The sequence below is a fragment of the Oryzias melastigma genome, linkage group LG7 (assembly GCF_002922805.2).
Source record: "Oryzias melastigma strain HK-1 linkage group LG7, ASM292280v2, whole genome shotgun sequence".
NCBI classification, from domain to species: domain Eukaryota; kingdom Metazoa; phylum Chordata; class Actinopteri; order Beloniformes; family Adrianichthyidae; genus Oryzias; species Oryzias melastigma.
This window is the reverse complement of record NC_050518.1, coordinates 7,041,573-7,065,341: the sequence shown is the minus strand read 5'-3', so window position 1 is coordinate 7,065,341 and position 23,769 is coordinate 7,041,573. Positions and strand designations below refer to the sequence as shown.

The 23,769-nt window shown below is 38.2% G+C and overlaps 2 protein-coding genes across 5 annotated transcripts in view; both read left to right on the top strand.

Annotated features, from left to right (window-relative positions):
• Positions 1 to 104: 104 nt before the first annotated feature.
• On the top strand, positions 105 to 3,270 carry lamtor5 (late endosomal/lysosomal adaptor, MAPK and MTOR activator 5). Its single transcript, XM_024292379.2, has 4 exons — positions 105 to 290; positions 377 to 438; positions 2,016 to 2,133; positions 2,979 to 3,270. The coding sequence occupies exons 1-4, from the start codon at positions 256 to 258 to the stop codon at positions 3,076 to 3,078; spliced, it is 315 nt and encodes a 104-aa protein (XP_024148147.1). The 5' UTR covers positions 105 to 255; the 3' UTR covers positions 3,079 to 3,270.
• Positions 3,271 to 4,286: 1,016 nt separating this feature from the next.
• The window catches only part of slc16a4 (solute carrier family 16 member 4), a 33,997-nt gene continuing 14,514 nt past the window's right edge, over positions 4,287 to 23,769 (top strand). The window contains exons 1-7 of one of the 4 annotated variants that reach the window (XM_024292374.2): positions 4,287 to 4,832; positions 8,001 to 8,133; positions 18,156 to 18,289; positions 20,671 to 20,803; positions 20,985 to 21,128; positions 21,222 to 21,383; positions 21,472 to 22,107. In XM_024292374.2, the coding sequence (XP_024148142.1) occupies positions 18,173 to 18,289; positions 20,671 to 20,803; positions 20,985 to 21,128; positions 21,222 to 21,383; positions 21,472 to 22,107 (1,192 nt within the window). In that variant the 5' untranslated portion in view covers positions 4,287 to 4,832; positions 8,001 to 8,133; positions 18,156 to 18,172. Of the gene's footprint in view, positions 4,956 to 8,000; positions 8,134 to 13,135; positions 13,273 to 18,155; positions 18,290 to 20,670; positions 20,804 to 20,984; positions 21,129 to 21,221; positions 21,384 to 21,471; positions 22,108 to 23,769 lie in introns of those variants that run through there. The other 3 variants (XM_024292375.2, XM_024292377.2, XM_024292376.2) reach the window with 3 other exon arrangements.

Here is a 23,769-nt window from a genome sequence, read left to right as displayed (position 1 = left end):
TATTCACTCCATATAATAATATGCTAACAGTATATTTGAGCAAACTTTCTCAGTTTGTCTTAAATTGCTCGCTTTGTAATTAAATATTTCTTAGCCGTTCGCGCTTCGTCTCATTTGACCCTCGCGGTGCCTCTTACCACACGCCACAGTCACATGACTATCAGGAGGAATTTGAGGAAATAAACATCAACAACAAACGATTATCGGGCATAGAAATTTACATTTTTTTCTGGTATTTTTACGCTTTCTTTAAAGATGGAGTCAACCCTCGAGCAGCACCTTGACGATACGTGAGTTCACATCTATGCTAACTAGCTTTGTTTCTTACATGTTGTATATTCGTTTGGCTAAAGCTCTTTTTTCGTGTTTGTTTTAGCATGAAAAATCCAGGTGTTTTGGGGATTCTCTGCACGGACCAACAAGGACACAACCTGGGCTGTAAGAGACTTCAGAGTTAACAGGAAAACACGTCACGTCTATTTAATATTAAAGTAACTCGTAACCGAAATTCTCATCTCGATAAACACATTATTGCAACAGTTCTAGTATATTTTTCAAACATAGGTATCCCTCTCCAACAAGTTATATTGGTGTTAATGTTTTTGATGCTTTAGTCTTTATTTTTATGAGAGAAATATTCTGAAACAAAGCTGTTACACTAAAATAAGCTGAGCTCAGCGGATGATATTAATAAGTCAATGCAGATGTTGAGACATCTGTACCCTAAAGACACTCAAGACTATTGAATAACTGAGTTGGAATCATTAAAAATGTCTCTTCCACTGAATGAGTAACACTTTCCTCTGGTAGGAAAGTGATTTGATCTTTTCTACGATCAAATCCTAAAGGGTGGTCTGATCTGCTGCTGGGTTATTACAGTTGGTCTATTCCAATTGGTCTTTTAATTATTATTATGAAGTTTATATCGAAAATTATAAAACTTGTCATTTTCTAGGATATAGTTTCTACGAGGGGTGGGGAAATCTATTGTAAGATGCAACGACTAAATTCCTAAATGATTCTGAATTGTTTTATGAATTTTAAATAATCAATAATCAAAAAAATAGCATAACTTAAAGTAAAAGTAACAAGCAGAACTAAAGGCGGGGCATTTTTCCACTTGGACATTTTTTGAAGAGCACACAAACATTGCTGAGTCTGCAGATTGCATCTGGCCTGACTTCAGTGTCGACGGCCAATTGTCTTTGGATAAAAGTCATGTGACGTGTAAGTTCTGTCAGACCAATGAGCAAAATCGTATGGTTCCATAGAGAGGAAGAAGAGGGTAGAAAGTGCTCTGCTGCGAGCACTTCCAACAGTCAAAAAAACAAACTGGATATCCTAAAGAAAGTTGCTCCATATGTTTGAGCTGAGATTCCCTTCCCGTTGCTTCTTCCTCAACACGGTCAGCCCAGCACTATATACTGAGACAAAAGCTGAAGTCATGGCAGCAGTTGTGATAGCCGACAGGATAGCATTAACGTTTGACGCTTGGACTTCAATTGACCCAGAATCAGACCTCACAAGAACTCATTTAATAACCAAAGACTGGAAGCAAAAATCTCATGTCCTCCAAACTCATAATGACTGGAAGCTGCATTGATAATCTTGTCATAATCGAGTCATTGCCTCCTGAATTTAATCAAGATTCCCACCCCTAGTTTCTACAGAGTGGCAGAAGTTGACTAGAACTTTGCCTCAGGATTATAGATGTTGAAAAAGCCCATCCACACTTTCCATCCCCTATATGTTTACACTCTCCCACCAGCTTTCAGCCCCTCACACCCTCAGCCTAACATTACCAGTGAAACTAAGGTTACGAGCAATATTGGAGCTATCCAGACGTACAGTTTTGAGCTCATACAAGGAAAATAAAGTTGTATACGGATCTAGTCTAGATCCACAACAATTCAAATAAAGAAATATTCATAGATGGCATTTTGAGCTTAATTTTCTTTATATGTGTCCTTGGTTACAAGAACACGATTTTCATCAGGGTGGGTCTTCATTTTCAGGTCGTGGATCGCTGTCTGATGAACATGGAGGTGTAGTGTCTGTTCTGGCTAAACAAGCAGCTGCTCTCACCAGAGACCTAACAGACACACCGACCGTGTGCCTGGAGTCTGAGTCAGGGTGAGCATGGCTTTTTTCACAACTTCCTAGTTTTAGTACGTTTAAGGTGTGTGTAGTTGTAAATATCAGAGTGTACAGGTGCCACAGAGGGGTAGCAGAGAGATAATACTCCTATAGTTATGTAGTATTTTGTGTACATGTTGAGCTATTCGGTTGGATTTATACTATCCAGGACTTTCTGAACTTCCTGGTGTTGGAATGAAATCTTTTATCTCTTTAATATGGTAAATTAAGCCATTTAACAGATACTTTAAATCAAAGTGTCTTACCAGTTTAGGATTTAGTGATTGTGAGGGTTAGATTCATGGATGATCGGATGGACAAACCTGTATTTTAGGATTTTATTTTTTTGACTTTGCTGCCACCTTCTGGAGTCTTTAAAACTTTTTAATGCACTAGAATTCCCACCTCTAAAACATTATTTTTGGTCATTTGGAATTAAAAATTAATATGAGTAAATTTAATTTAAATGATTCTCTAGGTAGCATAACAAAAATGAATATTTGAATATGAATATAGTTGTGAAATTACAATCCTTTTTTACTAGAACAACAAAAATAACATTGTGTAAAATCTTTTTTTTAATGTAAAAAAATGTTTTACATTGAGATAAATGATGAGCTCAGAAATCATTAATTCAATGTGGCTCTTCTGCTGCTCAGACTCACGTTGATGTTATACAACAGGTGAATGTATGACTCCCTGCACATTTGATTAACATCTGCCAACCCCAAAATCTTCTCATGTTATGTCTGACCGATCATTTACAATCACTCAGAATGATTGCTTTACTTTGCTGAACATTTGCCGCGATGCAAAGTTTTATGTCTGATCGCGTTTTGCAGGAACATTCTGGTGAGAAGTCACGGGACGATCACGGTAGCCGTTCACAAGATGCATGGCGAGGACAACGGGACGTCCTGGAGTTGTGTTGTAAAGAAATGATCAGTTGAATTTATGATAATGTCATCCTGCAAAAAAAACAAGAGAGAGAAAAACTATTTTCTAAATATTCTGGTTTTCTATTTAAAGTAGAAGTGTAATGGAGTTGCATTGCTATGATGTGCACGTGTTGTGGTGATTGTTGAAAGTCATTCACAGAAATATGTCTCTTAATAAACTTTAACTTGACTTTGAGGTGACCTCTGGTATTCTGTGTTTTTTCATTGTTAGACTGCATGGGTTACCAATTATTTCTCGGGGCAGCTTGACATTTACAGCTGAAATATGGAGAGAAAATAGTTCCATCCGATTTGTGTGTGTAATTTTTACTTGTAACCCATATGAAACAGTTTGTGTGTAACTGCACTTGCAGTTGTGTATTCACATGTACAAAATTACAACAACAAAAAAAATTACATACAGCTTAAAATTACAGCAGCATCTGCATTTATGCACAAATCTAATCCAAGATTCGTCTGCAAGTGATGCGTTTAAATGCTGCTGGAATGCTGGGTCATCAGAGTTTTCTTATCAGCCACTTTGAACTTATATTGTGAATAATATCTGCCGAAAAGTGGACATTTGACCACTTTCTTGAACAGATATGCCCCAATAATTAATAAAATAAAGTCAAAATTTTGTGTTTTTAAAACATTTATTCTTAGAAAAAAACGTTTCCCAGAGCTGATCGCTTCTAAAACACCTTCCCTAACATCGCCTCCACCTTCTGCAAACGCTGGTCACCAGTCATGGCGACAGCAGGCGGTACTTTTTTTTTCTTTTAGGGGATAAGTGTTTTAAAAATGCTTATATATACTTTTTTGCATTAATTATTAGGCCACAAAGTGGAAGCTTCACCACATATTATTCACAATATAAGTTCAAAGCGGCTGATAGGAAAGCTGATGACCCAGCAGCATTTAAACGCATCATGTCTGCACGAATCTTGGATCAGATTTGTGCGTAAATGCGGTTTTATGTGTCTATTGGTGCGTACTTTTTAAAGATTTGTATGTGTAATTAGTTTCAGGCTTTTGTATAGGTTGTGCATCTATAAATTGCATTTATATTTTTGTATATCTGAATACACAACTGCTAGTTCACAAAGTTAAGCACAACATGTATTTTATGAGTTACAAATCAAGAATTATGCACTCACAAATCCACATAACAAGTTACAACTCAAAGTAAAACACACACACATCAGATGGAACTATTTTCTCTCCATACTGAGAACAGTATCAGTGTTGAGAACTGACAATCATGAAGAGAAACCTCTTTACTCATTTATCTGAGAGAAAATGCAAAGAGGAAGATTTGGAAAATAAAAGTTGTGTTTTGGGTGTGAAGAACTAACTGTCCTGCAAGTCTCCAGTCACGGATGCTGTAGCCGCAGAGCTCCCCCCTTCCTCCTCCTCACCCTCAGATGGGGCTCGCCCGTGCGTCTTGGTCACGTGACCCCCCGGTTAAGAGCTCAGGCTTTGCGCTCTGCGGCTGTTGGCCACTGTCGCGATGCTGAGGCTGCGATTGGAGATGCAGTCCAGCGGCTGCCGCGCGTAGAGGCAAAGTTATGGCCCGACCATCCCAGGAGGAGGAGAAGAAGAAGAAGAGGGCTCTACTGCTGCTGCTGCAGCTCCTGTCACTTTCCCTCCCCGCTGTTTGCGCAGAGACGCACATCGCCTCGGCGAGAAAAGCGCACATTTTCCGTTAAGGTTGAACTCATTCAAAATTTGGGGTCAAGACGGCAGTAACTTCAGGTATGTGGCGCTGCTGTTGCTTTTCTCTCCAGACCTTTTACTCACACGACTGACGGTCATTGGATGGAAAAGTTTGAAGAATGTGAACATGTGGACAAAGTGTCCAAATATCAGTCTGCATGAGTGCGTAAAGTTTTTTACTTTTTTCATTTAAAACTTTTTATTGCAATTATTTTTGTTTTTCGTTTAAACAGTATTTATTCATTCTTGCAACATATTATATGTTATTATAGCATGTCATTACTGTGGCATCTGCCTGAACAACGCCTCTTTTTTTTTTTTGAACAAGGTGTCCAACATGTATGTCGAGAGAAATAACAGCTTCTTATAGTTTCTATTGCTGTCTTTTCATTTTTATTCACGTTTTAAATTATTACCTTAAGTTATTAAGGTAAGTGCACAACTTTTTAGTGATATTTACATCACTTGCGTCTGCAAAAATGTGGTGCATTATTGACACTTTTATAAAGTTACACAGTATAGTTTGCCTTTTTTGTGTTTTTGAAAATAAAACACAACTTCATCTACGTAAAACACTATCAAGGATGCATGGAAATGTATAGGAAACACACATTTGTGGCAAATTATGTCAATAAAACAGGACATTTAACACAAAAATTGTTGTTTTCTTTCAATTAAAATTTTTAAAAGATTGTTTTTTATTTTAAAAATGAGTTTGGAAACCTGAGTTGTGAAGCTGCTGTTTTACCTTAGAACTCATACTATTTTTGAATTTTAGCTTTAAAAGTGTCACTTAAGGCGTCAATCTGTCTTTGCTCAGCAAGATTATGTTGCGATTTACTATATTATGTTGCAGTACATTAAGAAATATTTTTCAAAATATGAGAAACTGACTCATATAGTTAATGGTAAAATATAGATGGACAACATATGTCTATGTATTCGTTTAAATTCATTCAATTCTGAGCTCCTATCTGTACATATGGGGTATAACATGCACCCCATGCAAAGTCCAGGTCACAGGAGGATAAAATAATCCTTTACAATGCTAACAATCCATAATATGTTTTTTTTTTTTTTTTTAATTTAAGATGACATTTTCGTGGACTTTGTGTAAACTATCAGTGCACTGTTGTTTTTAGAGTGCACATTGTGTTTGGTTGATATCTTAAAAATGCAACCGAGGTGTTGTGCAACTAATTTGGAAAAAAACTGATTCGTGGGGTCAGGAGATCTCTGAGTTCAGAGCAATTATAGCTCAGCCCTCTACTTTTATCTTAATTAGATTTTCTTTGTCAATGCTACAAATTCAGATAGTGAATACATTATAGTGCCATTATAAGCTTATCTGTGGTTTTCTTGTTGTTATTTGCTAGATGAGCTCAGGGAGCTGCAGTTTTACTCTGAATACAACTCTTTTATATTGTTACCATAATGCTGAGTCTTGGAAAATACAATCACAGCGTGAGAGCTGGCTTGGCTGCAGTGGTCAACCACTATGTCCTCTACAATAATGCGGTTTTATGTGTTCCCGATGGAGTTAGCCAGAAGCTTACAGCTAAACGTGATGCTTTCACTGCGTAATCTCGTCATTTCACGGGGTTAATGCATAGATTTTCTTTAAAGACAACTTTCTTTCAAAAATGAGCGCTTGGAGTTTTCTTATTGTTACTTTAAAGTTATTTGAAAATAACCATGAAAATCATTCAAGTTAAAATCACAGTAAAAATAAAGTTATGTCACAAACGGCAAATTTAAACATTGACAAATCCTAACGTTGTTAATGTGTGCGTTTCCTTATTGTTTTACAGACTCTTCTGCTTAATTTGAAATGTACTGGTTCATCTTTACTGAACACTTGGAGGACATTCACCTCTGTTTGAGCAATACCTTTATCGCCAGTAAAATTATTTACAAAATATTGTATATATTAGACAAGTGTAAAATAAAAGAAAACTGTTCTGGAAAAATGCTTTAGACTTATATATCCTCAGTTTTTTTTAAATATTGATTATTTTGGGTACAATGGAGTAAAGTGCCAACAAAAAAATAAATAATTAATTAATTTTATGAGAAAAAAAGTATTAAAATTATGAGGAAAAAAGTTTTAATTTTATCAGAATAAAGTTAAAAACTATGAGGAAAAAAGTCAAAATTTGACAATAATAAAATTGTAATTTCATAACTTATGAGTTGAGAATTTACCAGATTTAAATTTTACATTTACGAGGCAAAAGTCTCTTAACCAAGAAAAACAAAAAAACAAAAAAAAACTAATGTGTGAGAGACGTAGGGCCCATTTTAAGGGGCTACTTCTCCGTTGGTCTCACAAATAAGGAAATAGTGAGTCATTTAGTGAGTCAAGGTTGTTTTATCGTGAGTATAAGGACATAGAAGAGGATTTGCAGCATCTTCAGACAAAGATTGTAGATGGAGGCTTACACAATACACTTTATTTAAAAAAAAGTATGGCTTTTCCTCCTAAAATTACATTTTTTTCTTTTTCTTATTCTTATCGAGGCCCTGATACTCCATAGTATTTGAGTGCCCTTTTTTTTTTATCCACTTTTGTTTTTTGGCATCCCAATATATAAAACCTGTTGCTTTTATGGAACTGTGATATCAACCTTTCCAACCCAACAAACTCCTGACAGTTACGGCGATTGTGTTGCTGATAAAACCGTGTGTGAAGACATAATTGTGCCGAATCTAAGCTGACAGATGGGCTGCAACATCCTCGTCACAAGTGTCATGCGACGTATTAGGATATGTTTGAACAAATCCTCGAGCCTGCAAAGTTAGTTCTTGAGTGAGGAGGGGGGTCAGCAGTTCACACTCGGAAGGCTGTTTGTGGTTTGGACTGCTTCTTCACTTCAGATCGGTTTGTGGAAGAAGATCTAGCTAACTTTACCGCTGCTTGCTGTTCAAACTGGCCTGTTCTGATAGGGTTTTTATTTGTTTTTTCTTCTGGGATAAGAAAGCGTGAAGCTTTTTCCCCTGCAAGATTAAAAAAAAGTTGTAAAACTTGTTTTTCTGATTTAGTTCCATTTGTTTTAATCTAGGCTTGTTAGACTTGTTTACACTATTCTCTTCTAGTCTGATGAAGTGATTTCAGAAAATGGTTTTGAACATCCATTTTGATCCAAAATGCAATTGTTTCGTTGTTTTTTTTTTATTTTGCTCAGTGTTTTCTTCTTTTTATTTCAGGTGTGCATCTGGATACTGTCATAGCGCTAAGTGTCCTTCATGCAGTTTGAGAATGACAGAGAGAAGATAGGTGTTGTCAGTATTGCCTTGACCTGCAGTGCCTACAAGCAAACTACAGAAGACAGCAACACAGGTATTTACTTGCTCTGCTACACCCTAAAAAATGTTGGCATTCAACAACAGGATTTTGCAGAAATGCATTTAAATTACACCTAATTATATAACAGATCTAGTTCTGTAGAGCTAGTTCTTTAAGTCAAAGCCAACATTAATTCTATTATGTTTACCATAAAATTAACCCATTAAAACCCACACCCATTTTTCCTTCAAAATAAAATGTTGTGGAATTCCCCTACAAACCAAGTGGATCACAGAACCCGTTTCTGATATTTTTCAGTGATATCACCATAGGGTCTTATGGGTTAATAACCTTCTAATCCTCTTTTTTGATGATTTTTATTGTGACTGTATTCTTTTTAATGTTAAAACCCATTTTTTTAAAAATATTTAATCTCACAAATGTGTGAACTCACATAAAAACAGTTAATAAGAAGAGCTTTAATAAGACTTCAGTGGAGAAATGTCTTCACTTTTTCCCAACTGAAGCATCTAAGTATGCATTAATCAATCCTGGGGTCACAGAATTCGCATGCACATTGAGCAGACACATTGGCTAACTACTATCTTAGCATACAAAAGGATATGTTGATGATATGAGGGAAACTCAGAGAGCAAATTCCATACCAAAGACAGCAACAAGCGGTTCTGTGGAATTTTCCGACTCTGCTTCGTAAACTTGGGCTAAACTTTTTGAAGTGACGACGAGGGCCCCAATTTTCTAGCATTTAACAAGAGTCTTGTTGTGTTGCGTGCCACGACTGTGTTCCTGAGCATGTTTGACAGCGTATGATGTGTTTTAGTGTAGGTCGTGACCCTCAAAGGTTGCACAGAAACACAGGTGCAGATGTTCTAGGAGCTTTTTAACTGTAGGATTCTTTCTGCTAAAACTGGGTTGACGATAAAGTGTGTTAATGACTGTGAAAAAGCATCCAGAGGGCGATCCCTGCTTTTTTGTGTCAATTATGATGGGATTATGTTGGTATTATTTTAATAAAAGTAAGTGAACAATCAAGGCATCAATAACTAGACTAAAATGAATTATGTGATGAAAGCTCCGGGGGAGTGGTGAGCTGTAGACACAGCCGCTCCCAGGAATCATTTGGTGGTTTAACCCCCCAAAACAACTTCTTAATCCAGAGAGTCAAGTAGAGAAACAGTGAGTTCCAGTTTTAGAGTCTTTGGTATGACTCGGCCTGGATTTGAACTGACGACCTTCTAGTCTCAGGGTGGACACTCTACCACAAGGCCGCTGAGTCTACTGGCTCTGGAAGCTTTAAGTTCAGAATCTAGAAAATCCACTGCTGTTTAAAGTGTTGGAAATCCAGTTTTATAGTCAAATCAATGTTTAGTGGCTTTTAGACCCACAGTTGTTCACCTTTTGGTGCATTTCATCAGCTTTCACTGATTTGAACAGGTGATCATGTATATGGACGTATGATTCGACCCCCTCCGTGCCACTTTATGATGCGTTTTTTGACACGCTGGCTGTCAGTTCCCCAATCCTCACGCCCCGCTAACAGACGTGGAACCAGTACCAGGTTAGGGTACTGGTCTGCGTCCCAAGGGTTTGGGCTCAAGATTAGCATTATTTCACTGTCTGTGGCATGGTACCAAGCGGCCCTCAGATTGGTACCGGTTCTGGCCCAATGGTCACAAAGCATATCCAAAAATGACGAGTTGGGGACACCCGAAATGCCAAAAAAGTGATGCAGAGGGCGCCGTACCATACGTCTATATATGGCGAGTTGGGAGTGAGAGTGTGTTGGTTTAGGCAATAACATGAAGGGTCTTCCTCCTGCGCAGGAAACCAGGTGAAACCAGTGTGAGTGGGGTCCTACACCGAACCAACTGATCCTTCCCGCCCGCTTTTACAAGATTTAAATCCTGTTTGGAAATAACGTAAATATATTTGGGGTGTGGTTGGTTCAAGGAACAGAAGAGAACTGGTTTTAACCAGCTTGTGTGTTACTTGTTATAAATTATGCTGCTATTAGTGGATCTGTGTCTTTGTGCAGAGATCCTTGTTTTTATCAGGTTAATCTGCAGTGCATTATATCAATATAGGTTAACATTGACATGATGCACTATATTACCAAAAGTATTGGCTCACCCATCCAAATGATCAGCGTGTCCTTATCACTTGTTCTGGTCACAGGAGTTTGAAATCCATCAGTCAGGCATACAGACGGAGACAGATGTCGAAGACTTTCTGTACAGTCAGTCGCTACAGAGCTCCAAACTTCATGTGACCTTCAGATTAGTCCAAGTACAGTAGAGAGCTTCACGGAATAGGTTTCCGTGGACGAGCAGCTGCATCCAAACTCCACATCACCAAGTGCAATGCAAAGCATCAATGCAATGGTGTAAAACACGGCGCCACTGGACTCTAGAGCAGTGGAGACACCTTTTTCTGGAATGATTAATTGTAGTTTTCCATCTGGAAATCTGATGAACGAGTCTGGGTTTGGAGGTTGCAGGAGAACGGTACATTTTGGGCTGCATTGTGCTGAGTTTTCATTTGGTGGAGGAGGAGTGATGGTGTGGGCTTGTTTGTCAGGAGTTGGGCTGCATGGTGGCGTAGGTTTTGGTGCTCTCACCTCACCAAGTCCTGATTGGAATCTTGAGTCCTTTTTGTGTGGCATTTGCACATTCTCCTTTACTCCAGCACTCTTTCTTCCATCAGTCTCAATTTGAAAGGAACATTTTTGATTTGTTAGGTTGTGCAGAACTTTATCTTTAGCATTATTGGGCTCTGTTTTACTGGATAACTAGACTTTTAACGTTAATTTAAAGCACTTTTGTTGAACTACTGGGTTGCACAACTGTGATCATTAGGTGACCTGTTGGACATTTGAATACTCTTGGAGAGAAGATGTAATTTCATTTCTTATTGGTCGTCACAGAATGCTCTGATTGGGTTCAAATGTACAACTCAGCATGTTGGAACGGACATGGATTCACAGGAGAGAGAGGAACTTGTTGAACTGTCATTGTTGTAGTTTTAAGCTCTCTTGTGACATTGCTTTTACTTTTCATGACATTTGTGTGAACTGAGCGTGTCAAGCCTGATTGTGATAAAAGCTAAAAACAGAGAGACTGAGAGGTGCTGAGGAAGAGCTGTGTTTGTGTCCGTCTTCCATTCCTTCAGGATATCAGCCTCCATGGTCCAAAATACAATTAAAACGTCTAGAAACTATATTACTAACTACATTTTAAGATCTAATCTCTGTTTGGCTACAGAGTATCATTTTGGTGAGAAAAAAAATATGAGTTCATCTATAAAAGATCTACAGATTTTGAACGTTTTTTTGAGTCTTTGTATTTTTTTTAAGAAGATAATTTTTAAAATTAAGTCAAATTTTCAACAATTTTTGTTTTTTCTATAAGTACATTTCCTTTTTGGAACAAGAAATGTAGTCATAAAGAAAATCACATGTCTAAAAAAGAAAGCATACTATTCTTTGTGATTAAAACTATGAGAACCAAAAATGGCATTTTTGTAATAAAGTTGAAAATCATCAAAAACAGAATCAATGATGAATTAGTGGATGTTTCTCCAGAATTTGTAAGTAAATTCACTGGACCAAATTTTATGAAAGCACATTTCAGGTTGCTTCTGGCAGAAAGTACAACTGATGTTTAAATGTATATAAATTATGTTTTTAACTTTTTGATGCAAGGCTCAAACTTAAATAGGCGAGGCAAATTTACAAGAAACCTTGTAAAATTGTTTATGGCTTGTTGTCGATTTTTTCAAAAAATAATTGGAACGTAACTGTGGACAAACCTGAATACCCAGAAATGGGTCTACTTGTTAGTTGAGAGGATTTTGAAGAGACATCTACCTGATCTTAACAGATATTAACAAATAACAGATGAGCGATTTGTGTTCTCAGTGGTTTCAATATCTACTATAGTCATTCTGATTATTGGATTTGTGATAATAAATTTGCAAAAATGAAATAACAACAATTTTGACAAAAACTCAAGGTGGTTTTTGGGACAAATATCAAATTTACCATAATTTCCAAAACTGCAATAGAAAAACATATTTTTTTAGTTAAATGAGTCACATGATCAGCAGTGAAGGCATTGCACAGGGGGCACCACAAGAAGTCCCACAGCATCACAGCTCAGTAATGCAAAGTTGAGCATGTCATTCAGAATTGTTGGATCCACAGCTTCTCTTTAAAATCCCCAACCATGATTTTTCAAAATCGATTCATCTGTAGCCGCTCCCACGTAGCTTGCTGTTCAATGGCCTGAATGAGACACCCGACGTCTCCTTTGATACATGATGATGAGTGGTAGCACTGTGGCAGAAATTTAACTGTATTATTAACCTAACCAACCTAACTCAGAACTTTTGATAGAAAGCAAAGTTGATCACAATGACTAAACAAGATTCCCTCACAATCTACACCGTCATTTAGAAAACAATTTTCTTCTTTCAGTTCAACGGCTTTTGCAACTGGTTTGAATGTAAGAAAATTTGTGTCCATGGACATGCATGATCGTGATGTTCTCGAGATGTTATCCTGAACAGCAAACAAAGCTTGAAGTGGATCAGCCTTATTGACTGAACTTTTAGTCTGCCCACCTCAACCGTTTCTAAAAATTGGGCAATTGTTAGTAAAAAACTAAAGGGGAAATCCACCCAATAAAATAAAACCTATCAAAATAAAACCCGAAAAAAAAAATACTTCACTTTCTCATTTGTCATGAATAGACCAAAAGACATGACAATACACAACAAGAAATATTATCACCAGGTTGTACCTATGTTTATTATTGATGTAGTGTTGGACCTATAAACATTGGTGGAACATTGCTCCAGCCTCCAGTGGTCATTTAGGGAAGTGCAGCATTTATAGGGTCTGCTTTAAATCCAGGAACAGATCTTTATTGTAGCTCTTATCGTTTTTTCATAAGTCAGATTTTGCTTTAACAGCTCCACAACCGTGCTCTGTTGCATATCCACAATCACCATAGCAACAAGTCTGAATCTTTTGAAAAATAAACTTAGTTTAATTTTTAAAACAACTAATTACATTTTTTTTTCTTAGTGCATTTGTACTTTTTCTTGTAAATTATTGTTTTCCAACCAACTACCAAGCTAGCTGTCTGCCCCCACTTCCAATCCCATGTGAAGGTAAGAGGGTTTAGCATTTATAAAAGTCATTTAATTGTTTTTTTTTTTCCTTCAGAAGAAAATAAAAGAGATATATTTGGTAATTAACACGTAAAATGCCAGAGATTACTAGAGTTGTTGCAAACCAAATCTTTCTGCATAGAAGAAAACTCCTCACTGTACCTTTAAGACGTCTGTTTCCAGTTTGTTCAGTGTAAACACAACTGCTTGAGGGACCCATAAATCAGATCTTCAAATGGTGAAGACAAAAATATCTTGTAAAACTATCTGACAGGGTATAGCTTTTTAATGTATTGGGCTGCTGATGAAATGTGGGTCAACATCTGATATGGTTTTCTTCAAAACAACTAAATTACTAAATTCAAAACTCAAACTTGTAGGAAATATTTTACACTTTTAGTGATAATTGATATTTTCCTTATAATTGTGTGTCTTTACAATCTGACTGTATACATCTTAGTACATTCATAAACTTGCACTTAAGTTTTCTATGGAGAACTTGCACCACTAGCACCTTGTTTGCACTAGACTGGCCCAGTTCTTTCTAGGTTTTATCCAACCATGCTGTCTGTCTAATTTGATCTGTGGCTTTTTATAAACAAACTGAAGGAGTGATGCAGGTCTGTGACAAAAACAGCACTACATTTAATACATTCTTTAAAGTGGTTAATTCTCCCCGCGTGCTGCAGCGTGGTCAGGTGCAGAGACTGTATGTAAATACTTGCTGATAGGTTTAACTCGCTCCACTTTAAAGTTACAAGCTTTCCTTCTGTCAGGGTTGTCTTTTTCATGCTCCTTTTATGTTTGATTTTCCTTTAATTGGTGGTAAACTGTGATTAACAAACCTAACTAGATTAATGTGTGCTCAAAATCTGAGTTGCAGTTGACCAGTGAATGAATGAATGCACTTTACTTATATGGCACTTTACAACTCCTTTCAGTGAACCAAAGTGCTTTACAATAAAAGAAAGAACATTTATAAAAATAGTCAAATTAAGAACAAAATAAAAAAACAGCATACATTTACAAAAAAGTCTGCAGTAAAATACATAAAAAATAAATAAGAATACAATAAAATACAATAAATGCCACCGACTGAACGTTAAAAGTCATTCTAAAAAGGAGTGTTTTTAAATAACATTAAAAGCTGTTAAGGTCCGTCATCATTCTGCTAGAATCCCTTTCCATACTGAGGGCCGGCAACAGAAAAAGCGCTGTCACCCCAGTGTTTCTGTCGTGACCTGGACACATCAAGCAGACATTGGTTAGCAGACTTTAAAACTCTAGAATGGCTGCGAAGAGTTAAAAGCTCAGTTAAGTAAACTGGGGCGAGAACATGAAGAGCCTTAAAAACAAACAGTAAAAGCTTAAACTGAATTCTAAAATGAGCAGAGAGCCAGTGAAGTGAACTGAGTACTGGAGTGTTGTGTTCTCGTCTGCATGTTCCAGTTTAAAGTCGTGCTGCTGGACTGGAGAGGGTTGAGTGATCGCTGGGTGACTCCAAGTACAGAGTCTTAATACAGAAAGTTACATAATCTATGCAGAGGTGATCATGGCATGGATGGCAGTTTTCTGTTCAAATGTTCTGTGAGGACTTTTTTCCTAAACTAAGGGGCAGATCATCGGAGTAGCAATGGAAAGAGACGTCATGCCTTGCAATTTTGGAACCATGTGCTAGAAAATATAAAGAAAAAAGTGCAGGAGCAAGGATAGAGCCTTGAGGTACCCCACAAGAGAGAAGAGCCACAGACGAGGAGGCCTTACATGTTCTAGTGGTGCAGAATGGCCTGCTTTTATAAACCCCAGGCTTTTAAAGTGCCTGTGTTCGCCTTCCTCACCCTCACTTACCCCTACATGTGCCTTACAGCCTAACGTCGGCAGCATGCCCATAGAAAAAGGAAAATTGTTGCCTTACAGACTCACTGGGTTTTGTGTGGGCCACTTGCATACAGATTTGTCAATTTTTCACCCACAGACAGCCCAGATTCACCTGTGAGGGCAGTTGAGACTAAGCCATGGGTTTCCCAGCTGCCAAAGAATGTGGCTTTTCATAATTCCAGTTTAAATGAGTCTGAGTGCTACTGTGCTATGTGGCGCAAAGACAACATGACAGGATGATGTCCTAAAGGATCTGCTCTGATCAATATTTGTGATTCTTTACATGAAATACCCAACACACTTCATTATTTGTGATAAATTCAGGGACATTTGTTTTAAATATGTGGGTACGTTTTATCTTAGATCATCCAGATCTCTTAGCTTTTCTCACTCAGGGTAATTCATAAAAAATGAAGCCACACATGATTTACTTACTTTTGGCACATTGTCCTTATCTATTTATTTTTTAATGAGAAAATGGCACTTAAGGGCTGTGGACCAATCATTGGGTTGTGATCTCTTTAAGCTCTTCCCTGTCATTCCTTTACTAGTTTGTGCAAAAATGACGAATCAGCAGATAAAAGGACTGATGTTGGCGTCATACGTTGACTCCTAAGCCTGGCTAGTTTCAGAGCTTGGCCCCACAGTGTGTGGACAGTCTCTAAGGGGGAATCCAACATGTAAGATAAGAACAAAGTCCCAGGAAATGTAAACAAAGTGTTGCACTGTGATCAAATGTTGCAGCCATGTCTGCAACACTCGTACAGCACATGACTGTAAAACCAAACTAAGAGACTCCCATTCTTAAACAATAAGTAAGATTTGTTCTCAATCCTACAGTCAAGGATTTCTTAAGCCTATTAGGTTTTAGTCAGTTCTGAGCTTTACAAGCACATTAGTCCAGATTTTTTATTAAGCAAAACTGCAGCAATAGAAGTAAAAATAGAGAGTGTTTATATGGAAGTGAATGGCATAATAAAAGATGATGCATTTCTGCTTATTTAATTTATTGTACACATTTTAATGTCATTTAGAGAGATTTTTATGTCATGACTGATCTTGATGCCATCTCTGCATCCAATGTGTTTCAGTGCAGAAAAGCAGATGTTCTTTTATTAAAATGTACATATTTTAATTTAGCTTGATTCTTTTTATCTTTAATGTCAAAAGTTTTACAACAGCTTAGATGTTGTCTCTGTCAGAGGTAATTTACCAGCTTTATTCAGAAGTTTGACACGTTTTACATTAAAACTTGACAGTTGAGTGATTAATTTTTTTTACCTAACACTCTAAATCTGCCCAAACTGGTTTGAAAGAAGCTTCCACCAAGATAAACACCTGAGAACGAATGAAGATTACCATTAAACGTGTTTGATTAAAAAAAGGAAATAGCCCTCAACCAATCACTTCTTTAATGACTGACATTAGCTTCTCCTTTGTTCTTTTTTTTACTAACTGGTGCATTTACCAGCATTTGGGTATTCTGAGCTTTGCAGAAACCTTCTGTATGAATGTAATGTACTGTGAACACAGCTTCTGGGCCAGATTTCACAAACAGAACTGTCCTCTGATTGGTTTACAACAGTGGTCTGATCAGACACCACCCACTGTCCTCTCTCAGTTCTTTTGGTGTCTAAGAAAATCTTTAAAAATAATTGAAATCAAACTACAAAAAAAAAACACTAAATTTATATGATGTATATTAAAATATACATACATATATTTCTTGATTAAGAAAGGGGCATACATAGAATATATATATACACACACACACATATATATATATACCGGTATATATATATATATATATATATATATATATATATATATATATATATATATATATAGTGTATTCGGTCCAAGTCTCTAGATTTTTTATGCTTCATAAAAGGAAAGAATATCTATAAAATTTTCATTAGCTAAAGAAAACCTATTTGATTTTTTAATGTTTTTTTTAAGTGTTTTTATTATTATTGTTTAAACACCTTACTGCTACAAGTCTGGAATTCAGTATTTCTTGCTGTCATGCAGCCAAAAGCTAATAAGTGTTGTGCAACCGCATGGGAACGTGTTCCCATGACTTAACTAATGAAGATAGAATCAAAGAAAATCAAAGACATCTTAACCTGGATAATTGATAACTTTTACAGTCCCTTGCACTTTAACATTAGACCTTGTGTAGCAACATGTTGGTACAAGAAGACCAAGGAAAACATGGCAGTAAGATACAGTCTGTTAGATACTTTCAATGATTGTTGATTTGGGTAACAAGAGAGGCAAGAATACCATGTGGCGACAAGATGAGCTTACTTACTGCTTAGCCAGTTTTTTTATCCTTCACACGTCCAAATAAAATAAATGTAAAAACATAATGTTTTCTTAATTTTGTCCAAAACTGTTTAAGGGTAACTAAACTAAAAAGTTCATCAGTTAAAGTTTTATTTTCTACTAGGGTTAAGTCTTTCATATCAATGTTGCTCAAAACAAATGTTTTCTTACACCAAGATGCATTTATTACAATGTTAATCCAGCAAAACATATGAAAACATGTTGATATTTTGCTGCAAACTTTTAGTTTGTCTGATTGAATAATCGCCCTTTCTCTGAACCAGTTTATTTGGAATCCAGCTTTGACATGTTGTCATGAGCCATCTCTGCAGAAAAGGGCGCAGAGGTGAAAAAAATAACCATGTTTGGTTTAACTGTGACTGACCTGTCAGAACTCTGTGACTTATCATCTAAATACTGTGCACTGTAATTCATTGTACACTTACACAATCACTTTGTTTAACCTCATCCTGGACACTATAAATTAATGTTAAAATTGCATTTTTTATTCAATTTTATTAGTTTGCAGTTTTCAAATGTGCACCATTTCAAGCTGTCAGGAAGCGCTTATTTAAACATTAAACACAAAAGCATAAAAAAAATTAATGATGTCCTCAGTCGTTTTCTTCTATGAAAATTGAGTTAAGTATTTGTTTCTTTTTTATGTGTGTCTCCAGGTAAAACATAGGCTGCCATGAATCTGTTTAGGAAAGATGCCATGACCTCAAAGAAGGAGAAAGAGAAGGCAGTCCAATATGAGGACCCCCCAGATGGAGGTTGGGGCTGGATGGTTGTGCTTCACTGTTTTCTAGTATGTACATCTCAGTTTTCATGATTTTTCTCCCCTTATCGTCATTCTTATGCCTTTCCCTGCATTTACCCAATGATGTGTCATGGAAGCACATTATATATATATATTAGTGCAGAAGTAGATTTTTTATTATTTAATATACTGTAAGGTGATACTATTGACTGTATATATAGAACTGGACTGGGTGAGTATATCACTCATAGAAATGACGTACTTTTGTTTTTAACCTAATGGTGTCAGGAATGGTGGTGTAGGACCCAAATGCAGGAGACAAGACATGGTGGCAGAAACTCAAAGATTTACTTAAAAAAAACTCAAAACATGACAAAACCAGGATAAAACAAACCAGTGACATAACAGAACAGATGACCTGACAATGAGAACTGAAGACCAGACACTTAAATAGGCTGAGGACAATTGACTAAATGAAAACAGCTGTGGGTGATTTGACCAGAACACGGAGAGACTGACAGGGAAAACAGAACATGAAAAACCGAGGCATGGATCATGACAGTACCCCTCCCCTAAAGGGCAGATCCCAGATGCCCAAACATCTGTGAGGAGGGGACCTGGAACAAAAAACACAAGTCCGAAAGATGGGGATCCTGCAGCCAGACGGATGCGAGGGGTATTGGAACCCCTCCAGGAACAGACGTGGAGAGGAGCGGTCCCGGTGACTCTCCCCAGGGACAGGGAACATGAAGGGGAGCAGTCCCAGCAACCCTCCTCTAGAACTAGAAACAGCCAACGGGGACAAGCGGCAACCATCCTCGGGGACAGGAAGGAGCGGTGCCGGCGACCCTCCTCATGAACAGGCACATGAAAAGGAGCGGCCCCAGCGACCCTCCACAGGAACAGGACAGATGGCCCCAACAGTCCCCCTCAGGAACGGATCGGGTGGATGACAGTCTTGGCGTGAAAACCGCTACAGGAAACCCCATCTGGCATGGCGTGGCATGGACTGCAGTGGCAGAGAATCCTGCCACTGCAGCAAAGGTTCTCCTGCTGGGTCCAAGGTGGTCAGGTCATACTGTCAGGAATGGTGGTGTAGGACCAAAACGCAGGAGACAAGACATGGTGGCAGAAACTCAAAGATTTACTTAAAAAAAAAACTCAAAACATGACAAAACCAGGATAAAACAAACCAGTGACATAACAGAACAGATGACCTGACAATGAGAACTGAAGACCAGACACTTAAATAGGCTGAGGGTGATTGACTAAATGAAAACAGCTGTGGGTGATTTGACCAGAACATGGTGAGACTGACAGGGAAAACAGAACATGAAAAACCGAGGCATGGATCATGACAAATGGAGTCAATGCAGTCGCCATATTTTCCTGATATGTACATCGCCATGTTGGAACTTGACGTTATCAATGAGCTGTGACATTTCTATGGTAACCACTTACTCCAATCAGTAGTAAGCATGTTATAAGGCCACACCCCTCCCACTGAAAGCGGGCTCAGGCGAATTTGTCAAACGCTGCGAACGGCGAGCGTGAGGCCACCTACTTTTGTTATGGCACTGGATTGGTCAGTTTATACATTGAATGATTTGTATATAATAAAAATATAAGATTAGGAAAAATGTGTTAAAAAAGGTATCAGAGAAAGAATGGTTGTTATCACAAATAGAATGACAGTAATAACCATAGACAGTACATAGAACTGGACTGATCATCCCCTCCCCCCTCGCATCTCAAATAGGAAGCACCCGCTGGTCCCAGAAAGCCAAAATCGCATAGACTTCCTTTGACAAATAAACAGCTATTACTCAGCTATTCTGTTTGACAGAATAACCATTCTTGCTCTGGTGTCTCGTTTTAACATGTTCTTGCTATTCCTATTTATTTTTTTTTCATTATATATTTTCTTTATTGCAAGTTAGATGGCTTAACAAAAGCATTTGGTGCCCGCTTGGCCCACCTCAATCTTTCAGAACATTTGATTGACAAATTTTTGGACCAATCACTGCTTACTAATGTCGTCTGGTTCCAAAATGGCGAAATCTGGCGATATCAATACTGCGAAAAAATGGCGACTAAATTGACCTGAGGAAAGGCATTTTCTACGGGTGAAATCACAGCCTTTTTTTGTCTATCTCCATTTACGTCAGTGGTAATAGGTGATTATTTCTCAACATAAGTCCATGAGATTTTGGACTTTTTGAGACCAATGGATACTTTCTATTTGTAATGCAAAGGGAGAGGGGTCGGTTCTGTATATACGGTCAATGGTACATGTCTATGAAGCCTTATGCTACACTAACAAAACAACAAGTACCTTCTATACCCCCTCATTAAAGATTCCTAGGACCACCATTGTATTTCTTTTTTTAAATATGCAAATGTATATTAATGTATGCCTGGATGCACAGGTGAATGTCCTGGTGATGGGCACCTTGAAGAGCTTTGGGATCTTCTTTGTGGCATTCCAAGATGAGTTTGGAGGCTCAGCAGAGAGCATTAGCTGGATCGGTTCCATCATGTCTAGTCTGCGTCTGTCAGGAGGTCTGTATGCAGCAGATAGATCAATATTTGTCTTTCCCTTTACCCGTTAAAGACAGTTTATACAGAATTAGATTTATTTTGGATATTTGAGAAAACAGCCGATTTCGTTTCATGTCTGATCTGTGCAATGATCCCTTATTGTATGAGAACCATCTGTGTCTGTCTTCTTTCATCTCTGCAGCACCTATCGCCTCCATAGCCTGTGCAAAGCTGGGGACCAGAGTCACATCAATATCTGGGGCGGTCCTTGTTAGCGCAGGATTTCTTATAAGTATTTTTGCCAGTAGTGTGGTATATCTCTACATTAGCATGGGAGTGATAGTAGGTGAGTTAAAATGGGGGGTAAACTTAAAAATGCTAATTTGTTGTCATTCACTGATCCCTAATCAGTTTTACCTCTTTTTTTTTTTCCTTTTAGGATTTGGTTTTGCCTTGTTGTACCAATCCTTCTCTGTAGTAACAGCACTGTACTTCCGAAAGAGGTTGGCTACAGCATATGCTATTGGGCGCTCAGGGATGGGCTTGACTTTCGCTCTTGCTCCGTTCACTCAGCTGCTTCTGGACCAGTATGCGTGGCAAGGTGGGGAAAAAAATCTCTTTATGAGTGAATGTTTTAACTACATGAGCAAGTGTTATGTAATGTCCTGAGCTTTCCCTCTCAACTGTAGGGGCAATGTTGATTCTTGGTGGTCTCATGCTGAACCTCGTGGCCTCTGGGATGCTTCTGCGACCCATCAATGTGAAACCTCCGGTTTCAAATACTACCTCTTTACCCACCCAAAAGAGCCCTGCTGTTTCCCTGAAAAGCTCGGTGGAAAAAGAATGCTCCAAGAGCTGCCTAAGTGGTTCTGCTCATTTATCCAATGGCATTTCCAAATCAGACTCTCTCCCATCCTCTCCTTCACCTCAAAGAGACACTGAGAAGAATGGGATGGGGTTGAATTCAGGATCAAAGGAGCAGGCAGTGAATTCAGAAATGACTGGACTAGTCTTGAATGGTGTTCATGAGTCCCACCATGAGGAAAAACCTACAACTCCAGAAACCCCTTCAGAACTCAATGGCTGCAGCAATGGATCCACCAGTGTTGGATTTTCTTCAAATGCTGTTACACCCACTGAAATGACAGTCAAAAAGGTCAGAGTCCTGGACTTCTCATTACTGAAGGACCCGTTCTTCTGCATCTACACCTGGTCCTTGGTCTTCAGTCAGCTGGCATACTTCATCCCCTATTTCCACCTGTCTGCTAGAGCACGGACTCTGGGAATCGACCCCATGGATGCTTCCTTTATCATCTCTGTGGCAGGTAAGGATTACTTTAGGTAGTACAATCTGAAAGTGTTATTATTCTATAAAATAGTTTTGGAGGAAAAACATATTGCAAGCTGTACATTGAGGGCTACGAGGGCTGCAGGTCAACACCCCATGGAAGGTCGTAGACAGGAATGGCCACATCTTAAGGGTGGCACAGGTGTGTCTTACGAATCCCCTGAGGCTTATGCAGCCACCTCAACAGATGTCATTCTGTATGATTGTCCTGTGTGTGGTAAGTGTATCGTGAAGGATTTGTTAGGAAAATGCAAGTTAGATGTTTTCATGATGTACAATATGACTATCGTACGGTGCCCTTAAACCACACTCTAGTCGTTTGTAAGGTGTAAGTACTGGCCAATTACTGACTGCGTACAAAGGTTGCATGCACAGAGTGTGCACGTGATATGTAAATGATCATAGGACGCCTGTAAGATATCCTCCCAAACTACACTCTGATTGTCTAATTTTCTAGTTTCTAACAGTCAGGCTGCATGCAGTGGGTCCGCAAAGAGCACCCATGGTCAACAACCGTGTTATTTCGTGTGGGTCTTACTTACACAGATTTGGACATTTTTCACCCACAAACTGTAGGTATCTACCCAGAAGACTTTAGTCATTCATTACAGATTGTTAGAAAACACTTCTAAAATTACTAGGAGCTGTTTACTCATTACTTACCAAAAATATTGTTCAAGTTCTCTCACAGAGAAATCACAGAGGGGTCGGAAATGTTCTGCTTTGGTGCATGTCCACTGAGAGAGGCATACACGGTAATCTAAAAAAATCTGAAATCACACTGGGATTTTTTAAAAATAATTGTTTTGTATACTACTGCTGCAAATAAGTATTTAAACTTATGAGAAAAGCAATGTTGATATTTGGTACTGTAGCCTTTGTTTGAAATGACACAGGTCAAACATAGTTTTTCACTTGGTTTGGACACACTGCAGGAGGGATTTTGGCCCACTCCTCCACACAGATCTTCTCTAGATCAGTCCGGTTTCTGGATTGTCACTGGGAAACATAGAGTTTGATACCCCTCCAAAGATATTCTATGGGGTTTAAGTCTGGAGACTAGCTAGGCCACTTTAGAATCTTGATATGCTTCTTACAGAGCCACTCCTTGGTTATCCCGGGTGTGTGCTTCAGTTATTGTCATGCTGAAAGACCTAGCCACATCATCAATGCTCTAACTGAGGGAAGGAGGTTGTTCCCCAAAATTTTGCAGTACTTAGTTCCCGTCATTTTTTCCTTAATACAGTTCAGTCGTCCTGTCCACTGTACAGAAAAACACCCCCATAGCATGATACTGCCACCCCCCATGCTTCACAGTAGTGCTTTGGGGATGGTGCTCATCATTTTTCTTCCTCCAAACATGGCGAGTGGAATTAAGACCAAAATATTTTATTTAGGTCTCATATGACCACATGACTTTCTCCCATGACTCTTCTGGATCATCCAAATGGCCATTGCCAAACCTAAGATGGGCCTGGTTTGAGCTGGAGAGCTGTTTATGCCATGAAAGATTTCAAACCATCATGTTGTCGCTGGGTGTTTTTATGCAGTTAACGACCTCTAACAGGTGCTTCTAATTTAGGATAATAAGTGGAGTGAAAGGTGGACTAACAGATCTTCGAGGGGCAGAATTCAAGCT